The sequence below is a fragment of the Giraffa tippelskirchi genome, chromosome 2, assembly GCF_054371585.1.
Source record: "Giraffa tippelskirchi isolate mGirTip1 chromosome 2, T2T-mGirTip1v1.2.pri, whole genome shotgun sequence".
In the NCBI taxonomy this organism is placed as follows: Eukaryota; Metazoa; Chordata; class Mammalia; order Artiodactyla; family Giraffidae; genus Giraffa; species Giraffa tippelskirchi.
This window is the reverse complement of record NC_137276.1, coordinates 108,421,641-108,445,168: the sequence shown is the minus strand read 5'-3', so window position 1 is coordinate 108,445,168 and position 23,528 is coordinate 108,421,641. Positions and strand designations below refer to the sequence as shown.

The 23,528-nt window shown below is 46.1% G+C and overlaps 1 protein-coding gene across 4 annotated transcripts in view; it reads left to right on the top strand.

The window, feature by feature from the left end:
• HSF2BP (heat shock transcription factor 2 binding protein) overlaps positions 1-23,298 on the top strand; it is a 78,933-nt gene extending 55,635 nt beyond the window's left edge. For all 4 annotated transcript variants that reach the window (XM_081570028.1, XM_081570024.1, XM_081570027.1 and 1 more), the window contains one exon: positions 22,572-23,298. In XM_081570028.1, the coding sequence (XP_081426154.1) occupies positions 22,572-22,780 (209 nt within the window). In that variant the 3' untranslated portion in view covers positions 22,781-23,298. The remainder of the gene's footprint in view (positions 1-22,571) is intronic.
• The last annotated feature ends 230 nt before the right edge of the window (positions 23,299-23,528 follow it).

The following is a 23,528-nucleotide window of genomic DNA, read 5'->3' as shown; positions in this document are numbered from 1 at the left end:
TTGTGGCGTGTTTGGGCTACGAGCGCTAGCCTTGACTCAGTTTCTGTGGGGCTGTTGCTTGGGTCTGCTCAGTGTGGTCTTCCTGCTTTCTTCCCTGGGGTGGGCCTTTTACCTGGACCCCTGGTTAGTGTCAATTGGTAAAGAATCTGCCTGCAATGCAGGAGACCCTGGTTCAATTCCTGGGTTGGGAAGATCTGCTGGAGAAGGGATAGGCTACCCACTCCAGTATTCTTGGACTTCCCTTGTGGCTCAGCTGGTAAAGAATCTGCCTGTAATGCGGGAGATCTGGGTTTGATCTCTGGGTTGGGAAGATCCCCTGGAGAAGGGAAAGGCTACCCACTCCAGTATTCTGGCCTGGAGAATTCCATGGACTGTATAGTCCATGGGGATAAAGAGTTGGACCTGACTGGGTGACTTTTACTTTCACTTTCTGGTTAGTGTGGGGCCTAGCAGTGCCTCAGTGATGATAGTAGTGATGGGCATGCGACCTGAACCAGACCAGAGTTGTCTTCTAGGTGTGGTCTAGCTGGAGCTGCTGAAGAAGAGTATTTTTCCCAGTCTGGGCCCTAGAACTATTAGGTGACCCAGGGCTGCCCTGTGGCTACCTGCCTGGCCACCTGGGGCAGTGTATCTGTGCTGTTGGTCATGGCAGCCAGCTCAAAGTGCTGACACAGGGATGCAGAAAGGAGTCCTCCAGTTTGCAGTTGGCTTCACTCTGCCCTTCCCAAGGCTTGGCTCTTTAGCTTGTTCTCAAATTTTGAGTTACTCCAACGTCTTCTGTGAGGAGCACGTCTTGTTTTTCTGGAGTTAGCTTAAACATTGTTTTCCCTTCAGTGAGGGCAGTGTACCTTCGTTCTGCCTATCTCCTCACTGTGGTTTCATGTTCTCCTTTTCTGAGGCACCAGCCACCTTCTGATATTCTGTGTAGTCCCCTGGTTGGTCTGCTTATTGTTGACTGTCTTTCTGCCACACGGGAATGAGAGCTCCAAGAGGGCAGCAATCCTGTTTGGCTCACTGATAACCCCAGGCACCTGTAACCCACAGGACATGCTCAAAGATATATCTCCAGCCAATGAAGGAAGCCCTTCAGCTAGTGTGCAGCGGTCCATCATCTCACAGAGATGCAAAGCTTTGTCTGTAATTTGGTTATATCACACAGAATACTTGGCATTTGGGAATATATATTTGGGTTATATACACAGAGAAAGGCTGAGAGGTTTGGGTGCTGGTGAAAGTTAAGTTACATATTTTTAACATTCTTATCAGCCCAATAGATGGCCTTGCGAAAGTCATGATTCTAGGAAGCTACATCTTTATTACATGAACTGTGATGATAACCATGTGATCAAGAAGCAAAATATTTAAGGTCTTTATTTACAAAGATTTTCTATATAAATGTCTTATTATGTTGGTTAAATATTTCTCCTAATGCTTTGCATTAACACAGTGTTTAAACTGTTAGTGCAATGGATGTGGTATTTATCTTTTTTAAAAAAAAAATCAATAAAAATCTCTCAAACATTATTGACTTGACACTTGGCCTTCAGAAGGTCCAATAGGACAAATAAGTCAACCTTTCCACAGGAGATCAGGGAGTCCGTTTTCTTTGATTAATCAGACCTTACACAATGATTTTAATAGGAAACATAGTTTAAATGTTTGATTTTTAGTTGTTGATGGAATTGAGTGGTCAGATGACTACTTTATATCTTGAATGATGTCAGAAAACATTTGGCTTACCTGGGTCAAATCCAACAAGCTAAGAACAGTTGAAAATTACTGTAGTCTGTGATCAAAGTGTAAGTATAATTAATTCATGGTCACAATTTAGAAGGGGGAGATAGTTGATATAGAAAGATTAGTTTTGGGGACTTTCCTGGTGGCTCAGTGGTAAAGAATCCACCTGCCAATGCAGGAGACATAGATTCGATCCCTGATCTGGGAAGACACCACATGCTGCGAAACAACTAATCTCATGCACTGCAGTTATTGAGCTTGTGCCCTAACAGTCCAGGAGCTGCATCTACTGAAGCCTGCGTGCCCTAGAGCCCGTGTGGTGCAAGAAGAGAAGCCACTGCAATGAGAAGCCTGCACAGCGCAAAAGAGAATAGCCCTCTGCTTACCGAAATTAGAGACAGCCTGTGCAGCAACAAAGACCAGCACAGCCAAAAATAAATAAATAAAATTATATATATATATATATATATATATATATATATATGAGTTTGGTGTGGAGTATACTCAGTTTGAAGTAACAGTAAAAGTACAGTCTGAAGGAACCTATTCAAGAGGTCATTGGAGATGAGAAACTTGGGGTTCACGTAATGGGCCAGAGGCATGGGTGTGGGAGTCATTCTTAGAGGAGTGATGAAGCAGAGGCCTGGGGTGTGGAGCACGTCATGTAGCAGAGCTGGCTTTCAGTGCTGGGGGAAAGGCCTGAGTACCAGGAGCCACACATGACTTTAACTCAGGGATAGCATGGAAGGCACGGCTCCTCAACTGGTTAGCCTGGGAAGGTGCCCTTAGAGTTCTGCTTCTGTTCCGTGAGGGATACAGGATTCTTCAGAGTCATGGCATCCAGTTGGGTCATATCACAGCCCTCAAAGATTGTCACCCCGGTTTTATAGGACATGCAACTGTGCTCCACACAGTACTGAGGCAACACAGTTCCTGAGCAGCAGCCGCTGGGTTAGGAGCCACCTGCCTCTCTCTTGTGATGTATCTGGTCATATCTGTGCATTCTGGACACTGTGCGTGACTTACGCAGCACCCTAGGTTGTGTCCCTTCTGTGGACCATATGACATCGGGAAAGAGATCCTAAACTCCAGCAGGGGCTTTTGTGGGGGAAGAAAAGAACTCCAGATGTTCAAGCTGGATTTAGAAAAGGCAGAGAAACCAGAGATCAAATTGCCAGCATCCGTTGGATCATAGAAAAAGCAAGAGAATTTCAGAAAAAACATCTACTTTTGCTTTATTGACTACGCCAAAGCCTTTGACTGTGTGGATCACAGCAAACTGGAAAATGCTTCAAGAGATGGTAATACCAGACCACCTTACCTGCCTCTTGAGAAATCTGTATGCAGGTCAAGAAGTAACAAAACTGGACATGGAACAACAGACTGGTTCCAAATCGGGAAAGGAGTACGTCAGGCTGTATATTATCACCTTGCTTATTTAACTTATATATAGAATATAGCATGTGAAATGCCAGGATGGATGAAGCACAAGCTGGAATCAAGATTGCCAGGAAAAATATCAATAACCTCATGGCAGAAAGCGAAGAAGAACTAAAGAGCCTCTTGACGAATGTGAAAGAGGAGAGTGAAGAAGTTGGCTTAAAACTCAACATTCAGAAAACTAAGATCATGTCATCTGGTCCCAGCACTTCATGGCAAATACATGGGGAAACAATGGAAACAGTGACAGACTTTATTTTCTTGGGCTCCAAAATCACCGCCGATAGTGACTGCAGCCATGAAATTAAAATACTTGCTCCTTGGAAAAATAGCTATCACCAACCTAGACAGCATATTAAAAAGCAGGGACATTACTTTGCCAACAAAGGTCCATCTAGTCAAAGCTGTGGTTTTTCCAGTAGTCATGTATGAATGTGAGAGTTGGACTATAAAGAAAGCTAAATGCTGAAGAATTGATGCTTTTGAACTGTGGTGTTGGAGAAGACTCTTGAGAGTCCCTTGGACTGCAAGGAGATCAAACCAATCAATCATAAAGGAATCAGTCCTGAATATTCATTGGAAGGACTGATACTGAATTTGAAACTCTAATACTTTGGCCACCTGATACAAAGAACTGACTCAGAAGAGACCCTGATGCTGGGAAAGATTGAAGGCAGGAGGAGGAGGGGATGACAGAGAATGAGATGGTTGGATGGCATCACTGACTCGATGGACATGAGTTTGAGCAAGCTCTGGGAGTTGGTGATAGACAGGGAAACCTGGCGTGCTGCAGTCTGTGGGGTCGCAAAGAGTCGGACACAACTGAGCGACTGAACTAACTAAAGAGAACACACACACACATCCAACGCTCACATCCATACATGACTACTGGAAGAACCACAGCTTTGACTAGATGGACATTTGTTGGCAAGGTAATGTCTCTGCTTTTTAATATGCTGTCGTTTGGTCATAGCTATTCTTCCAAGGAGCAAACATCTTTTGATTTCAGTGCACCCCACCTGTCACTGATAGTCATCTTTGGGTCCCTATCTGTGGAAACTGTGATGAAATTGGTTGGGAGTGGGCCCAGGTGTCGAGGTTTCACACCTTCCAGGTGACTGTACTGTGTAGGACAGGGTTGGGATTAGTGATCTGAGGCAGTCATGGCAGTCCTGACCTTGTGTCATTGATGGGTTTTGGATTCAGGGCTTAGTCCACTCAGTGTGTGACCCTCAGTCACTGGTTCGGAAGTGGACGCATGAGCTAATGAGGCCGGGCCAGACCCATGGAGGGTGGAGAGGCTTTCCCCTTGATGGATGTGAGCAAGGAAGCATGGAGCCTTGATTGCTGGTTGCCCCTCCCTGTGAGTGAGTGCATTTGCCTTACAGTGAGGCAATGGAGGGCAGGGCGGGGGGAAGAGCGGACCAAAGGCTTTGACAATGTACCTGAGCCAGTGAATCCAGCTCTATTCTGGACCTGATAAGATGTCATAAGTGTGATTAGTTGCTTAAGCCAGTTTGAGTAGTAGTATTATATTTTTAGCTGAAGTGTTCTGACTCACCGTTTCTGTAGTGAATACAATAACATTTCCTAAATCAGTTCCAAGTTTCTGGACGTGCAAAATGAAGGCATATAAAGAAGGTGTGATAGTGGGAGGTGACATCTGCACTGGCTTGAAAGTGTATTCTGCCAGCATCAATGTGCCTGCTTTTCTCTTCTTTATAAAATGTGAAGATTTAGCAGAGCCCCCTGTGTATGGTGAAGAAGTTCAGGTCGTGGATTAGGGGTGCAAATCCTACCTGTTAGCTGTTGACCCCAAGTGAGTTTGTTGACCAGCCTCTGTGTCCACTCTTGGTCTGTAAAATGGTGACACTGATACCTGCTTCAAAGTGACGACAAGACTTCAGTTAGTCCATCCGTGGACACAGGGCACCCACCACAGTGCCTAGGCCTGGGGGTGGGCTGGGTCACATAACATTGCTGAAACCTGTCCATTTTGGACGTATAAAAATGGCAATTTCATATGGTTCTGCTGAACACATTTTTCATAATGGTCAGTCAGTTCAGTTCACTAGCTCAGTCGTGTCCGACTCTTTGCAGCCCCATGGACTACAGTACACTAGGCTTCCCTGTCCATCACCAACTCCTGGAGCCTGCTCAAACTCATTTAATAATGGTAACTGTTATTATCAAGAATAAGTGAAAACTGGGAACTGAACATGTCATCAGAATGGTTAAAAGCATTATTTTGGCTTCAAATAGTGTTCAGGGAAAGTTGTGTGTATGTTTCATGGCATTAGCTGTGTTTTACTTCACATGATTTCAAACTTCGGCCAAAGAAGTAACTTACATGTTTAATTTTCAAGGCCATACAGAGTGCTTAAATCTCAGGAAGACAGACTTTAATGATTTCATTCTTTAAAGGTTCAGCATCGCCAAGGCAGGGTTTTCATCTGTGAGACATGATGGTGGAGGATTGCCTTCTGTGTGCTATTTTGTCGAATATATGTGACTGGCTTATTTGTAATCTGGTAGCCCACACTCATGGTGCTTCCATGGGGAACAGAGTGGAGAGCACACATGAGTACAGCTCATTCTCCGCACACTGACTGCGTGACAGCCCCTTGACTGAAGCCTGTGCTGACTGTGCCGTGTGTATTCTTCACAGAGGGACATTTTATACACAAAGGTGCTGAGGCTCGTGGAAGCCTGGGATGCTCTGAGGCTGCACAGCTAGGGCTGTGGTGTTTTGGCAGAATTGATTCCATGCGAGTTAGTGCTGGGGACAGTCACAGAGGTGTAGAAAAGCTTCCCTGCTTCTCCACTTAGAAATTTAAGCTGCTGAACTCTGGGCCCAGGGGGATGGGGGCTCTTTCTGAGGTTGGTCTCCTCACACGATTTCATGTGGGACTCTGGAGGGGGCTTTTGAGTTAGGATTTGAACACCCTCTCACTTTCACTAGGACTGGCCCCTGTCTTCAGATGGCCCTCATCTCGGCCACTCTTCTCCCTCCAGGAGGAGGAAAGCTCCTTGAGGAGTTCTCTTCCTCTGCAGCGGGATCCTTACAGTCCACTCCTCCTCTGAGCTGGGGAAGAAGCACCCCTTCCCTCTTCAGGTTGTGTGTGCGTGCTCGTGTACTCACTCAGTCGTGTCCAACTCTTTGTGACCCCATGGACTGTAGCCCGCCAGGGTCCTCTGTCCATGAGATTCTCCAGACAAGAATACTGGAGCAGGTTGCCATTTCCTCCTCCAGGGGATCTTCCCTATCCAGGGATGGAACCCAAGTCTCCTGCATTGGCAGGTGGATTCTTTACCTCTGAGTCACCAGGTTGCTTGACAGTAGAGTGTTGGTTTCCTTTTGGCCTAAGGAGATTTTCCCTAAAGTAAAAAAGGCAGTAACGTGTGTCAAGACCCTTTGTATGTGGTGAATTGCTCGTCAGATGTGAGTTATTTTTATAATGATCCCTTCTGGAAAAAGTCAGACCTGCACTAGGTGGCCGGTTCCACACGTAGTCCTATGGCAGCTGGATTTCTGTTCCTCCCATCTCACGACTGGAGAGATCAACGTTTTCTTGACTCCTGAAGCTGGTCTGAGAGCCCATGTGAAAGATGGCATTCTCGCAGCAGGTCATGGCTTCTCTATGGAAATGCAGACTCTGAAAGAAGCTGCTCTGATTCTCAGTGTACAGGGAGGGTTCCGCAGCCCTGAATGATGAGGTTCTCGTGGGTCTGAGGAAGCATTGTGTTTTCATATGCTCTGACCTCTGTCAGTAGCTGACCACCTACTACCAGGACTGTGATATAAACACTGTAGCATTTAAAAACTGCGTTAAAGCATTTAAACCCCAGAGCTCCAAACATTTTGAGTCTGATTCTTAAGTCAGAAAGAAAATAACAGGCTGTTTTAAAAGCACAGTGAGAACTTCACTAGAAGTGAGGAAGGGGCCGGAAGCCCTCTTGTGGCTCCTGAGCTTGGACCACCCGGTGCATGGGGCTCCTCAGTCCTGGAGGAGTGGCGGAGTGGGATGCCCAGATCCTGTATGTCTCTGGCTGGTCCTGCCAGCCCCTTATTCTGTTCTTCAGTTGCTCAGTCATGTCCGACTCTTTGTGACCCCATGGACTGCAGCACACCAGGCTTTCCTGTCCTTCATCCTTTACCATCCCCTGGAGTTTGCTCAAACTCATGTTCATTGACTCAGTGACGCCATCCAACCATCTCATCCTCTGTCGTCCCCTTCTCCTCCTGCCCTCAGTCTTTCCCAGAATCAGGGTCTTTTCTAATGAGTCAGCTCTTCTCATCAGGTGGCCAAAGTATTGGCACTTCAGCTTCAGCATTAGTCCTTCCAGTGAATATTCAGGATTGATTTCCTTTAGGATTGATTGGTTTGATCTCCTTGCAATCCAAGGGACTCTCAAGAGTCTTCTCCAACACAACAGTTCAAAAGCATCAATTCATTGGTGTTCAGCCTTTTTTATGATCCAACTCTCACATCCATACATAACTACTAGGAAAACCATAGCTTTGACTATAAGGGCCTTTGTCGTCAAAGTAATGTCTCTGCTTTTTAATATGCTGTCTAGGTTTGTCATAGCTTTTCTTCCAAGGAGCAAGTGTCTTTTAATTTCATGGCTGCAGTCACCGTCTGCAGTGATTTTGGAGCCCAAGAAAATGAAATCTGACACTGTTTCCACATTTTCCCCATCTGTTTGCCATGAAGTTATGGGACCAGATGCCATAATCTTAGTTTTTTGAATGTTGAGTTTTAAGCCAGCTTTTTCACACTCCTCTTTCACCTTCATCAAGAGGCTCTTTAGTTCCTCTTCGCTTTCTGCCATAAAGGTGGTGTCATCTGCATATCTGAGGTTATTGATATTTCTCCTGGCAATCTTGATTCCAGCTTGTGCTTCATCCATCCCGGCATTTCACATGATGTACTCTGCATATACATTAAATAAGCAGGGTGACAATATATAGCCTTGATGTAGTCCTTTCCCAGTTTGGAACCAGTCTGTTGTTCCATGTCCGGTTATGACTGTTGCTTCTTGATCTGCATACTGATTTCTCAGGAGGCATGTAAGGTGGTCTGTTATTTCCATCTCTTGAAGAATTTTCCATAGTTTGTTGTGATCCACACAGTCAAAGGCTCTAGCGTAGTCAGTGAAGCAGAAGTAGATGTTTTTCTGGAATTCTCTTGCTTTTTCTGTGATCCAGCGGGTGTTGGCAATTTGATCTCTGGTTTCTTTACCTTTTCTAAATCCAACTTGTACATCTGGAAGTTCTTGGTTCATGTACCGATAAAGCCTAGCTTGAAGGATTTTGAGCATTACCTTGCTAACATGTGAAATGAGTGCAACTGTGCAGTAGTTTGAGCATTCTTTGGCATTGCCCTTCTTTGGGATTGGAATAAAAACAGATCTTTTCCAGTCCTGTGACCACTGCTTAGTTTTCCAAATTTTCTTGTATATGGAGTGCAGCACTTTAATGGCATCATTTTTTAAGATTTGAAATAGCTCCACTGGAATTCCATCACCTCCACTAGCTTTGTTTGTAGTGATGCTTCTCTAAGGCCCACTTGACTTCACATTCCAGGATGTCTGGCTATAGGTGACCCATCTGGATCATTAAGATCTTTTTTGTATAGTTCTTCTGTGTATTCTTGCCACCTCTTCTTAATATCTTCTGCTTCTGTTAGGTCCATACTGTTTCTGTCCTTTATCATACCCATCTCTGCATGGAATGTTCCCTTGATGTCTCTAATTTTCTTGAAGAGATCTTTAGTCTTTCCCATTCTATTGTTTTCCTCTAGTTCTTTTTAGGAAGGCTTTCCTGTCTCTCCTTGCTATTCTGTGGAACTCTGGATTCAGATGGGTATATCTTTCCTTATCTCCCTTGCCTTTAGCCTCTCTTCTTTTCTCAGCTATTTGTAAGGCCTCCTTGAGACAACCATTTTGCCTCTTTGCATTTCTTTTACTTGGGGATGGTTTTCATCACTGCGTCCTGTAGAATGTTATGAATTTCCATCCATAGTTCTTTAGGCACTCTGTAATCAGATCTAATCCCTTGACTCTATTTGTCACTTCCACTGTATAATTGTAAGGTATTTGATTTAGATCATACCTGAATGGGCTTCCCTGGTGGCTCAGACTATAAAGCATTTGTCTGCAATGCAGGAAGCCCAGGTTCAATCCCTGAGTCGAGAAGATCCCCTGGAGAAGAAAATTGCAACCTACTCTAGTATTCTTGCCTGGAGAATTTCATAGACAGAGGAGCTTGGCAGGTTACAGTCCCTGGGGTCATAAAGAGTTGGACACAACTGAGCAACTAACACACACACACACACACATACTTGAATGGCCTAGTGGTTTTCCCTACTTTCTTCAATTTAAGTATGAATTTTGCAATAAGGAGTTCATGATCTGAGCCATAGTCAGCTTCCAGTCTTGTTTTTGCTGACTGTATAGAGCGTCTCCATCTTTGGCTGCAAAGAATATAATCAGTCTGATTTTGGTATTGACTGTCTAATGATGTCCATATGTAGAGTCATCTCTTGTGTTGTTGGAAGAGGTTGTTTGCTATGACCAATGTGCATTCTCTTGGCAAAACTTGGTTTGCCTTTGCCCTGCTTCATTTTGTACTCCAAGGCCAAACTTGCCTGTTACTCCAGATATCTCTTGACTTCCTACTTTGCATTACAGACTCCTATAATGAAAAGGACATCTTTTTTGGGTGTTAGTTCTAGAAGGTCTTGTAGGTATTCATAGAACTGTTCAACTTCAGCTTCTTCAGCATTAGTGGTCGGGGCATAGACTTGGATTACTGTGATATTGAATTGTTTGCCTTGGAAATGAACAGAGATCATTCTGTCATTTTTGAGATTGTACCCAAATACTGCATTTTGGACTCTTCTGTTGACTATAAGAGCTACTCCATTTCTTCTAAGGGATTCTTGCCCACAGTAGTAGATATAATGATCATCTGAATTAAATTCTCCCATTCATTTTAGTGAACTAAAATTTCATTCATTTTAGTTCAGTTCAATTCAGTCGCTCAGTCGTGTCCGACTCTTTGTGACCCCACGAACTGCAACACACCAGGCCTCCCTGTCCATCACCAACTCCCAGAGTCCACCCAAACCCATGTCCATCAAGTCAGTGATGCCATCTAACCATCTCATCCTCTGTTGGCCCTTTCTCCTCCTGCCCTCAATCTTTCCCAGCATCAGGGTCTTTTCAAATGAGTCAACTCTTTGCATGAGGTGGCCAAAGTATTTGAGTTTCAGCTTCAACATCAGTCCTTCCAATGAACACCCAGGACTGATCTCCTTTAGGATGGACTGGTTGGATCTCCTTGCAGTCCAAGGGACTCTCATTTTAGTTCACTGATCACTAAAATGTTGATGTTCACTCTTGCCATCTCTTGCTTGACCACGTCCGATTTACCTTGATTCATGGACCTAACATTCCAGGTTCTTATGCAGTATTGTTCTTTACAGCATTGGACCTTACTTTCACCACCAGACACATCCCCAGCTGGGTGTTGATTCCGCTTTGGCTCAGCTGCTTCATTCTTTCTGGAGTTATTTCTCCACCCTTCTCCAGTAGCAAATTGGGTACCTACTGACCTGGGGGGGTTCATCTTTCAGTGTCATATCTTTTTGCCTTTTCATACTGTTCATGGGGTTCTGAAGGCAAGAATGCTGAAGTGGTTTGCCATTCCCTTCTCCAGTGGACCACATTTTTTCAGAACTCTCCACCATGACCCGTCTGTCTTGGGTGGCCCTGCACAGCATGGCTCATAGTTTCATTGAGTTAGACAAGATATGGTCCAAGTGAACAGTTTGGTTAGTTTTCTGTGATTGTGGTTTTCATTCTGTTTGCCCTCTGGTGGATGAGGATAAGAGGTTTGTGGAAAAGGCTAGCCCCTTAGCCGCTCCCTGAGAGGAGGGAGTCCAGGCAGCTCTGGTGTGGCCTGGTCCTGGTATTCCCAAGGGGGCCTCTATCTCCTAGTAGGGAAACCAGGATCTGTCCAGCAGATTGCCAGCTTCATCCTGGAGGCAGAGGAGAGCCTCCCACTCTGGGGTCTTCAAGGGTGTGTGTGTGTGGGGGGGTGTGTGTGGGGTGTGTGTGTGTGGGGTGTGTGTGTGGGATGTGTGTGTGGGGGTGTGTGTGGGGGGGGGTTGGAGAGGATTAATTCACAGTTTCTATCAGAATTTGAAGAAGGTTTTTTTTAATTTTGAAAAAGATGATAAGAACTGTTGCTTCCAAGATAAACACCCAACTTGTCGATTTGCTGGTGTCTTGAGAAGAGTCGGGAGGTATGGGCAGCCAACTGACTGATAAGAAGATACGTTAGTCGCTCAGTTGTGTCTGACTCTTTGTGACCCCATGGACTGTAGCCCGCCAGGCTCCTCTGTTCATGGAATTCTCCAGGCAAGAACACCGGAGTGGGTTGCCATTTCCTTCTCCCGATAAGAGGATGGTGGACTGGTTTTTATCGAATTAAAGTGCTACATAGATTTGTTGGCTAAAGGGGCACAGTGAGGTGACTGTGATGTTTACAAGAGCAGGCTGGCTAGAGGCATCTGCTCAGAGACCAGCTAGGCCCAAGGGGATTCCAGAGCAGGGGCTCAGGGAGTACTTGACCTCAGGGCGGCCATTGTGGGATGCCTTTGTCCGAGTCCAGAGCACCTTCTTCCTAATTGCTGAGTCCCTCGCAAGCCCAGCTTCCCACCTCAGAGCTGCCCTGAAACTGTGGGCATGAGAGCAGGGGAAGGATGTGTGGAGCATAGAGGCAGATGAGCTAGGAAGCCTGGGGTCACCTGTCCCTCAGCGGCACTTGGCTCCCGTGTGGGTCCCGCGTCCTGTGTAAGGACCCTCCTTACCCTGCCTGTTTGCTGGAACCTGGCCAGCTCCTCTTTTCCCCCATCGGTCTGCCAGGGTGCCTGCCATTAACAGTCACACGGTCTGTGCCCCACATGGTGCTTAGCCGTCACCTGCAGTCTGACCCGAGCTCCGTCAGCTCTTGTCAGGCGCAGGAAGGAACTTGGGTCTGGTCTCTCGAGGTTACTGCAAGGTCCCTGGCTCTCTGTTCATGTTTTTACTGAGGTTCCTAGTCTGTTTGTTTTTAGTGTGTGGGTTTCCCTCATTTCACTCGGAGAGGGGAGCATTATAGACCAGTCCTTGGGGAACCCGTGTCCTCTTGGCTGTGCACCACATAGCCAGTTTACAGAGCCACGAGCCCACCGCACACAGGACTGACTCTCACAGCCATGTGTAGAGCGGGTTGTGTTTGCCCCATCTGGTACCTCGGGCACAAATGTGTCACCAGAAAGAGTTTTTTCTGGAGTCACTACTTGCAAGTAAGGGAACCCCGGTCAGAACCTGCTCTGCTCCCGCATGTGGGGTGTGTCAGGTGCCTGCTTGGAGAGCACATTCACCCCCATAATCTCACTTGCAGATTCACTCATCCATTCTCTAGATGCTGTTGAGCACCTGCTGATTACCAGGCACGTTGCCGGCCCAGGAAGTGAGGTGCGGAGGGCTGAGCCCTGACCCATGCTTTCTCTGCTGGGAAGTAGCCAGGAGAGCAGGGCTGGTGATGGATGCAGAGTTGCCCTAGGGAGGGAGGAGAGCTGCACCAGGGGTCTTTCCAGCCTCTGAGTGGGGCCGTTAGACCAGCGTCCAGAGGTCCTGGACTGCTCGGGAAGGCAGACTTGGGGAGCTGTGGGACGAAGCTGTGCGGGAGGACTGGGGTGGAGGTGGAGGGTGCACCCCGGGAGCTGTGGGGCGGGGTGGGGGGGGTGAGCCTGTGGGAGGGAGAGGCAGTGAAGGGAAAGGGTGTGGCCCACGGGACCTCCTGGGCCTTCTGGGGTCTGCAGTGGTGTTTGGTGGCCTCTTGAGGACCCCTGGGTAGTCTGCAGTGAAGAGAATGCTAAGGCACCTGTAGTTTTGAATATACACAGAAGTCTGTTGGGCCTGACTGATAGAGCGCAGGATGAGGTATAGCAGGTCAGGTGTGTCTGACTCTGGGGGTTGTGATGCCACACGACTGACTCTTCAGTATGTTTGCTGTATGGTGCGTGTTCTAAGCTAAGCTGACATTTCCAAATATTTGGAGATTTTCTAGATGTGTTTCTGGTGGAGATTTGCAATTTAATTCTGTGGTAAGAGAACATACATGTCTGATTCCAGTCCTTTTTTATTTATTGAGACTTGTCTTTTAGTGCCAGATGTGGTCTATCTTGTGAATGTTCCACCACACTTGAAAAAGATTGCGTATATTATTGTTTTGGGTGGTGTGTTCTATAAATGTTAGTAATAACAACAGCAACTTTCAGGTTGGTTGATATGTTGTTAGTCTTCTATATCCTTACTGATTTTTTATTTTTTTATCAGTTATCAAGAGAAGAATATTGAAATCTTTGGCCATCACTGGGGATTTATTTCCCTTTCAGTTCTGTCAGTTTTCGCTTCATGTGTTTTGAAGCTCTCTTATTCGGTACATAAATGTTTATGATGGTTATGTCCTGTTAATAGATTGAGTTTTCTTTTAATCATTTCAAAATATCCTTCCTTATCCCTGGTAATAGTCCTTCCTCTGAATGCTACTTTACTTGAGGTTAGTATAGCCCCGGCATCTTTCTTTTGATTAGTATTGACTGACTGGGAGTCGTTCAGTCGTATCCAACTCTTTGCAAACCCATGGTCTGTCCATGGAATTCTCCAAGCAAGAATACTGGAGTGGATTGCCATGCCCTTCTCCAGGGACTCTTCCCAACTCAGGGATCAAACCCGGGTCTCCTGCACTGCAGATGGGTTCTTTACCGTCTGAGCCACCAGGGATTAGTATTAGTATATTTTAATACATATGTAAAACTTGTATAAAATATACTTGTATATATATAAGATGTTAAAAAATGTATTTCCATTCTTTTTACCTACCTGTTTCTTTATATTTAATGTGAATTTCTTGTAAACAGCATATAGTTGGGCCTTGAATTTTTAAAATTAATTAGAAAAATCTGCTTTTTAATTGTAATGTTTAGATAATTTATATTTGATGTGATTATTAATTTCTTTGGGTCTAAGTGTCATTTTGCTATTTGTTTTCTACTTGTCATATCTGTTCTTTGTTCTTTTTCACCCTTCTTTTTTTGGATGAATTTAGTAGTTTTGTTTGATTCCATTCTATGTCCATGACTGGTTTATTAGCTACTTCCCTTTTTAAAAAGTATTTCTTTTAGTGGTTACTCTGGTGCATAAGATATACATACTTAACTTATCATAGTCCACCTTTCAACCACTCATGTGTAGTGTTAACAGTATACTTCTTTTCCCCCTTCCATTCTCTTAAAATTGTCATATGTGTGTTGAAAACCTAGAAATAACATATTTACTATTTTTGCTTTAATCAGCTCCGTTTTAAAGAGATTGAAAAGATAGGAAGAAAAGCGTGCGTGATTTCCCACTCCTGGTGCTCCCATTCCTTTGTGTGGATCTCAGTTTCCACCTGTAGCAGTCTCCTGCCTAAAGGACTTTTACCATTTCTTGGGACGCAGGCCTGCCTGGGGTAGAATTCTTTCCATTTCTGTTTGTCTTAACGAAGTGTTTATTTGCCATGATTTTCAGAGGATACCTTGTTGGGTGTGGGCTTCCAAGTCTCATTACTTTAAAGACATTGCCCCTGCCCTCTGGCCCTCGTGTGTTCTCACCAGGAGTCTGCTGTCCTCCTTACCTTTCCTCCACCTCATGTGGTCTTTCCTCTTTTCGCTTCTGTGAGTCTCTCTTTGTCACTGGTGTTCAGACATCTTGGTGCATCAGACAAGACAAGCCTTGGTGCAGCTCTCCAGCTTTGTGGTGTACCTCACGTTTGGGTATTTGGGGCCATTGTATCTTCACAGTGTGTTTATGTCTTCCAACCCCTCTTCTTCCAGGACTCTAACAAGTTTGGTGTTATCCTACGGGTCACTGCTGCCTTTTGCTTTTTTTTCCTCTTTCAGTATTTTTTCTTCTTTGTGTGAGGGCAAAATTTCAACAAAGAAAATGAAAGCAGGAGTGAATTTGGTAGCTTTCTATTTCCCTTGGGTGTGTGGTGTGGCTGTGCTTCTCCTCAGGAAGCACTTGGGAGCAGGCCATCTGTGCGTCCAGCCCCCAGCCTCGTCTTCTCATCCCTGCCACTGCTTCCCCTCACGCTGCATCATCTCCAGAAACAGAAACCGCAGCTGGCACAAACCCTCTTGCTTCAGATGGACTATCCATAAGCTAAACTTTCCAGAAAAATAGCCCGAAAGGTAACCCTTGGAAGCTCTTTCAGGTAAGATGCCTGAGTTCTGACAGGCCACAGTTGTGTGATAATCGTCACAGCTGGAGGCAGCACGGCAGCCAGTCAGAGTCTAGCAGCCATGTTTACGGGGCTCCTGCTCCACCCAGCATGGGCTTATATGTGTTATTTCACATGCCTCTCAAACCCTCTGAGATGGGCGTTTTTGTGTCCTGGGGCCGAGACTCAGAGAGTGAGAAGTCCTTCCTGGCCGAGGCCGGGCAGCTAGGGAGGTACCCTGTGTGCTGGTCATATCCTGGCCCTCTGATTCCACACTCCCCGCCTGAGCCTGTGCATTCTTTCCTGGGCCATGCTGTTGTTATCGTTTAAACCTACATTTAATTTGAGATGTGAAAATTCTCTGTTACCTCCGTTTAAGAGATGATGCACTATTCTGAGAATCCTGTGTTTTCTGGCCTTACTTCTGTTATGGTTACTGACATCTGCTTATTTTAATGTGTTTTGACGTGTGTTGAAGTGGGACTAATTTGGGTGTGAGTCAGGCTCTGCATGTGTATCAGTCTCTGTGTGTGTATCAAAGCTGACGCATCTGCTGTGCAAGTGTGTTTTAGAAAAGGAGCAGGTTCCTAGCTGGGCCAGGTGACCTTTTCCCACTTCCCTCTGTGTGTGATCTGTTGTCTGAAGTATTGGATTAAGAATATGGAGAAAGTTGACAAGTGATTTGGAAAGAGGGCAGTGCGGAGTCTGTGCTGGAGGGTAATCCAGAAACAGATGAGCTGATGGAAGGAGCCGAGATGCTCACATTTTGTAATTGGTAAAGGTTGACATTATAACATCTTTTTGGATTTTGGAAAGAAAAAATGAGAAATAGGATAAATGATTAGATGCTTTATGTTCCCAGATCTTCAAAATCCAACTTGAAGGCACTCTCTAGGGAACCTTTCCAGATGTCCCACCCCCAAGACTGATCATTCCTTCCTTAGAGTATCATGACGAATATTACCAACAGACTTGTATTTGCACTTTCTCATCTGTTACTTGTTAATGGCCTGCAACTACTTTACTGAAAAAAAATCCCTAACTAGGTAAGAGAGTAGAGACTAGAGGCTGTATTTCTTTTGTCTCCCATGCAGTACACTGCTGTGCTTGGCATCTCCTCTGCAGACTTCATTGCTGAGTTGGGAGGGGCTTCCTCTGCCCCTAGGGTGGCGGGCACCATGGGCAGGTGTGCTATGGCCAGGAGCGCTCGAGCAGCACCTTCTTACAGGTGTCCCTGAGTGCCAATCCTGCCCTGGGAACTGGAAGTTCAGAAGTGACCAGGCTTCCCTCAAGGAGCTTACTTTCAGGTGGGGAGACCTGACGACCAGCAGAGTGGTGGAAATCTTCTAGTACAGTAAAGACAGGGTAGTGTGAGGGCTCCAGGGACCAAGTGGGACTGCTCTGGGCAGTGGAGACCTGAGTGAGGTGAAGGGAAAGCCATCAGAGCTCTGTGATGAGGGGTGGCGCGGGAAGGCTGTGCAGTGGCCATGGGCTGCGAGAACGTGGGGTGAAGCAGCCAGTGTGGTAGAGAGGTGTAGGGGAGTGTCAGGAGAGGAAGTCAGGGAACCTGTTGGGCTGGAATGGCCTGTGAAGGCAGAGCAGGGGTGGCCCTGGGCTGAAGGGCGTCTCCAGGCTCCATCTGGCTGCTGCGAAGGGAACGGGGGGCAGGTGCGGGGTATGGGTGAGAAGGTTGTGGTAGTCTGGGGCCAGCAGGAGTGGTAACAGTGATTGATGTGACTGGATTCAAGATCCATTTTGAAGGGAGGGGAGGTGAGGTTGATGCTTAGATTTGGGGCTGATTAGTTGGTCCTTGGGCTTCCCTGGTGGCTCAGTGGTAAAGAATCCACCTGCAATGCAGGAGATATAGGTTTGATCCCTGGGTCAGGAAGATTCCCTGGAGAAGGACATGGCAACCCATTCCAGTATTCTTGCCTGGCAAATCCCCTGGACAGAGGAGTCTGGTGAGCGACAGTCCATAGGGTTGCAAAAAGTCAGACACAACAGTCCATGGGGTCGCAAAGAGTCAGACATGACTGAGTGACCAAACAACAAACTTGTCCCTGGTGGTACTGTTGGGAGGACTTGGGAGAAACAGTAATTCTTCTCATGTTAAATTGAGGAGGCCTGTTTCATGTTCAAAGGGAGAGATGAAGGGCACAGTTGGATTTGTGAGCCGAGTCATGCAGAGGCTGGGGCTGGAGGCCACTCTGTGAGCTGTCATGGTGGAGGACGCCTGTGCGGCTGCAGCAGTGGACATCATCCAGGGAGTGGGAGGGTCTGAGGCTGGGCCTGGGCTGCACCAGCGTTTTCAGTGCAGGAGGAAAAGGAAGAGGAGGAAGCAAGGAGAGAGAGGGACCATGATGAGGCAGGACGAGGGGAAGGAGAACCCGGAGAGCACAGTGTCCTCCAGCTCCTGTGAAGACCATGTAGCCAGACACTGTGAGTAAGCTGAGCAGCAGTAGGAGAACCTGCCAGCCGGGAGGGAAGAGGGCTTGGCTGAGGAGCTTGGAGGGGAGCCTGCGGCTAGGTGGTCAGCAGCCTGACTCGGTACACGCCGGGTGTTAGGATCCTGATGTGTCTCAGGCAGTGACCCTGGTGTTTGGGAATGGTTCCCAGACTGGCTCTGAAGGCAGCTGCAGGAGACGTTCTGGACACTTCTGAACAGTGATGGCATGTCTGGCTGGCGCTGTGGCCCTCACAGATGACCACTCAGTGGGGAGCAGACTCGGAGTGTGAGAGCTCTGGAGCTTGGCAGAACGGCTCCTCTCCTGCTCTGCAGTGCTCTGGAGACGCCCTGGGCTGGCCGTGTGGCCAGGCCTGTCCAGAAGGGAGAGCCGGCAGTTGCACATCTGCTGACCCCTACCCTCTCCTGCTGTGTTCAACCACATTGATGGAGGCACCAGTTTCCTTCTGTTGGTTTTGTTTCATTCAGTAGATTAGAGTCTCATGGAGAGTGATTAAAAATCAAGTTGTATTTTAATTATTCTTGTGATTTAACAGAATTCTGTGGTCAGACCTTTCGTTGCTGCTGCTGCTAAGTCACTTCAGTCATGTCTGACTCTTTGCGACCCCATGAACTGTAGTCCACCAGGCTCCTCATGGAATTCTCCAAGCAGGAATACTGGAGTGGGTAGGCATTCCTTTCTCCAGGGGAATCTTCTCAACCCAGGGGTTGAACCTAGGTCTCCTGCATTGGGGGCATATTCTTTACTGTCTGAGCCACCAGGGAAGCCCATATTCCCTTATTATTTCTTTAATATCTGTAGGTTCTGTAGTGATGTCTCTTTCATTCCCAACGCTTGTAATCTGTGTCTGTCTTTTCTTCTCCCCTCCTTTCCTTGTTTGGCCTGGCTAGAATTTTTTCCATTTTGTAGATTTCTTTTTAGCAGGGTCAGCTTTGGGGTTTATTTTTTTTTCCCTAGTTTTTTGTTTGTCCTCATTTGTCTTGATTTCTGCTTTTCATTTTTACTTTCCTTTGGCTGGTTTTTGGTTTGATTTTTTACTTTTCTATTTAAAAATTTATTTATTTTTGGCTGCTCTGGGTCTTTGTTGGTGCACATGGGCTTTCTCTAGTTGCAATGAGCAGGGGCTGCTCTTTCTTGCAATTCATGGGCTTCCCTGTGGTGGCTTCTCTTGTTGGGGAGCATGGGCTCTAGAGTTCGGGCTTTGTTAGTTGCAGCCTGTGGGCTTAGTAGTTGCAATGCATAGGCTTAGTTGCCCCGTGGCATATGGATTCTTCCCAGAGCAGAGACTGAACCTGTCTATGTTCCCTGCACTGGCAGGCAGACTCTTAACCACTGGACCACCAGGGAAGTCCCTTTTTTTTTTTTTTTCTAGGTGAAAGGTAAGGAAATTAATTTGAGACCTTTGTTCTTTTCCAACACAAGCATTCAGTGCTATAATTTCCCCTGATAAGCAGTGATTTAACTATGTCTACAAATTATGATAATGTGTTTTATTTTCATTTCAATCACAGTAATTCCTAGTTTTCCTTATGACTTCTTCTTGTTCCACAGATTATTTAGAAAAAATTCTAAATAATATTTGGAGATTTTTTTCACATATTTTCTGCTATTTATTATGTATTTCTGTATTTCTAACTTAATTCTGTGTGATCATGGAACGTATTTTGAATTCTTTTGAATGTGTATTTGGTCAAATTAGTTGATAGTGTTGTTCAGGGATTCTGTATCTTCACTGATTTTCTTTCTTGCTTTTTTAAAATCAGTAATGGAAATAAAAGTACTAAAGTTTCCAACTCTAATTGTGAATTTATTTATAATTAGTTATCTATCGTATCTAATATGCTACTTTAATGGCAGAAAGGGAAGAGGAACTAAAGAGATGAAGGTGAAAGAGAGTGAAAAAAACTGGCTTAAAACTCAGCATTCAGAAAGCAAACATCATGGCATCTCATCCCATCACTTCATGGCAAATAGATGGGGAAACAGTGAGAGACTTTCTTTTCTTGGGCTCCAAAATCACTGCAGATGGTGATTACAGCCATGAAATTAAAAGGCACTTGCTGCTTGGAAGAAAAGCTATGACAAACCTAGACAGAGTATTCAAAAACAGAGATATCACTTTGCCGACAAAGGTCCATCTAGTCCAAGCTATGGTTTTTCCGGTAGTCATGTATGGATGTGAGAGTTGGATCATAAAGAAGGCTTAGCACCAAAGAATTGATGCTTTCAGACTATGGTGCTGCAGAAGACTCTTGAGAGTCCCTTGGGCTGCAAGGAGATCAAACCAGTCAATCCTAAAGGAAATCAGTCCTGAATATTCACTGGAAGGACTGATGCTGAAGCTCCAGTACTTTGGCCACCTGATGTGAAGAGCTGACTTATTAGAAAAGATCCTGATGCTGGGAAAGACTGAGGACAGGAGGAGAAGGGGACAACAGAGGATGAGATGGTTGGATGGCATCACCAACTCAATGGACATGAGTTTGAGCAAGCTCCAGGAGTTGGTGATAGACAGGGAAGCCTGGCATGCTGCAGTCCATGGCGTTCCAAAGAGTCAGACATGACTGAGTGACTGAACTAAATTGAACTGAATTATTATTAATTGTATTAATCAGAGTTGATTTTAAATTAAAATATTAAAAATCTTTAATATTATACTGCTTCAAGTATATTGCAAGAACCCCAAAATAGTGTCTTCCCATCTATTGATCATACTTATTTCAAGTTCCTTTTTTAATTGTTTCTACATCTAGGTCATCTCTGAGTCTGGTTCTGTTGATTACTTTATTACTTCAATGGAGTTTTATTCCCCTTGCTTTGTCACTGTAATTTCTGATTGAATGGTGGGCCTTGTGTATAGGGCAGTAGAGTGGAGGTCAGCAGGCTTTTCCTGTAATGAGCTAGCTGGTAACTATTTTGAACTTTGAGAATCACGTGTGGTTTCTGTTGTGTATTAGTCTTCTGTTTGTTTTCTTTTAAAATAACACTTTAAAAAGGTAACAGCCACCCTTAGCTCACAGCCTGTGTGGAAACATGGGCTGACTTTGGCCTGCATGCCAGCCTCTGCAGGAGAGAACAAGGTAAAGTGTTTACAGGTCGTATTCTGCTGGGATGATGGTGTTGGGGCTGGGCTGGGCTTGGGGTTTGTTGCTGTGGTTACCTCTGCACTGCTGCTTTCAGAACATCTCCTTCCTGTGCTGACGGTGAGGACTGAGTGGCCAGAGCAATCTCCACCCTCAGCTGAGGGCCTTCCCTTTGGTCTGTGTCTCAGAGGTATCTCCTTCCATGGTTTTGCTCCCTGCCGTAGACTGTTCTCCTTGGCTGCTGGGTGTTTGCTGGGCCACTATGGGTCGTGGGGTGAGTAGGGGGAGCTCTCTCTTGCGCCTCCATCAGAGTGACCTTCACAGAGATCCTGTCCTCCTTCCCGTGTCAGCCACTCTGCTTGTGTCTTTGGTTGTTTTTGTGCCAGAGAGTTTCCTTTCCGTCCCCCGAGACAGGAGGATTTCATGGTCTGGACCGAGGGGGGTTTCTGCCCCCAGCCCAGCAGTCTTCATGTGTCTCGGTGCTTTTGTTCTATACAAAAGGGCTCAGGGCAGGGTGTGTGTGTGTGTGTGCGCGCACCATGGAAGTACCCAGGGTGTGTGTGTGTGTGTGTGTGTGCGTGCCATGGAAGTACCCAGGGTGTGTGTGTGTGTGTGTGCTCCATGGAAGTACCCAGGGGGAGTGTGTGTGTGTGTGTGTGCGCCATGGAAGTACCCAGGGTGTGTGTGTGTGTGTGTGTGCGTGCCATGGAAGTACCCAGGGTGTGTGTGTGTGTGTGTGTGCGTGCCATGGAAGTACCCAGGGTGTGTGTGTGTGTGTGTGTGTGTGCCATGGAAGTACCCAGTGAGCGCTTGTTTAGTCTACTCTCTTCAATCCACTTACAGCTTAAAGGTTTTTAAAGTGTAGTGCTAGGAAAGAGGTACAGATTTTGAGTCTGGTTCCTATTACAGAGTCTAATGAAGAAATGACTCCGTGGCATGTTTAACGTTCCCAGTGGAGAGCCATGTTGAGAAGGGGATCCGTGGTGGTCAGGGTTACAGCTTGCTTGGGGCTCTTGGTTCAGTCCAGCTGCTTCTACATGCTTGCTGTGGTCCGTGGCTGCCAGCTCTGTAACTCCAGGGAGCCTCTCGTGGAAAACGGAAGGCAACTTGAGTGTTGCAGCTGTGGCTTTGTGGAACTCAGTGGCCTGAGGGATGCCTCGTCAGTATGTGGTCTCTCGGGTTTGCTGAACTTGGAGTGAAAGTGAAGTAATACCTTTAAAACACTCGTATAAGTGGACAGAATTACAGCAGACTACATGAAAAGCCCTCATATTTTCAGTTCAGCGTTTTAAAATTACATGATTGTGAGTAATAGTTGAAGGTGGAACATTACTAAGTAGAAGATGTTTTCATGCGCCTTTCATGAGCTCAGCTTTTACGTCAAGAAGTGACACAGTTTTGGGTCAGTTCATAGTTCAGTAAATGTCCAATCCATCGTTCCAAAAGACCAGGAAGCCCTGAGGGTGGCTTCTGCCTAGGGTCCCCGTGGAAGGTTTTATTCTAACTGGAGCATTGCCTCTTCCCCAGATCCCGACGCAGAGGTGTGTCTCCACGTGCTGCGCCTTGTCCAGTCTGTGGTGCTGGAGCCAGAAGTCTTCTCCAGGTCAGCCTCTGAGTTCCGGAGCTCCTTGCCCCTGCAGCGCATCCTGGCTATGGCCAAGAGCCGCAACCCTCACCTGCAGACTGTGGCCCAGGAGCTCCTGGAGGACCTGCGTGCTCTGGAGCATGATGTGTAGGGGTGCTCGCGCACCATCTTCTCCCCGGGTCCCCACTTTGTCTTCCAAAGTCATCAGCCGTGTGCCATGTTACACATGCAGATGTGATGGCTAGCGATGGGTGTGAATTGATATGTATCTACAGGACTTCCTCTTGGAAGTAAAAATTCTTGTGGGTGGTTGGTTAACCTTGCCAAAGGGGAGCCTGAGGAAAGATCTGTCCTTCCAGAAAGGCCCATGTCAGCTGCAGCCGCAAGAGGGCCTTCTCAGAGAGGCTCCTGCTGCCCAGGAGACTCTGAGAGCTGTTGGCTCCCCCTAAAAGCGGGAGGTTAAATAACCACCTACCCCATTGGTCAGCATTTTCCTGAGATACATTTTTTGAAAAACAATTCATTCTCTCTAATGATTACAATTAATCCCCCCAGTTCACGTTTACCTTTCAACCTTTTGGTGAACCTGTTATTTCAGATGACATTGGACATTTTAGTTCTGTGTTTTTTTTGCCTCTTGTTTTTGAATAAATAAAGCCAGCAGAGTCATTGATGTGCTACAACCGTTGTTTTCTAAAGTATTATAAACTTGGTATTAGGCAGTTGCATATTACAGTGCATATACGTGGCTGTAGAAAACTCTCCTTGCATTGTTCTGGGCCCTTTGGCTATAAACTCAGGGATCCAGTTTTTCATATAACATTATCATGGAACAGGCCTTCACACAGTTGCTTGAAGTTCTTTAAATGATGTGCACAGGTGTATGTCCTTCTCAATTG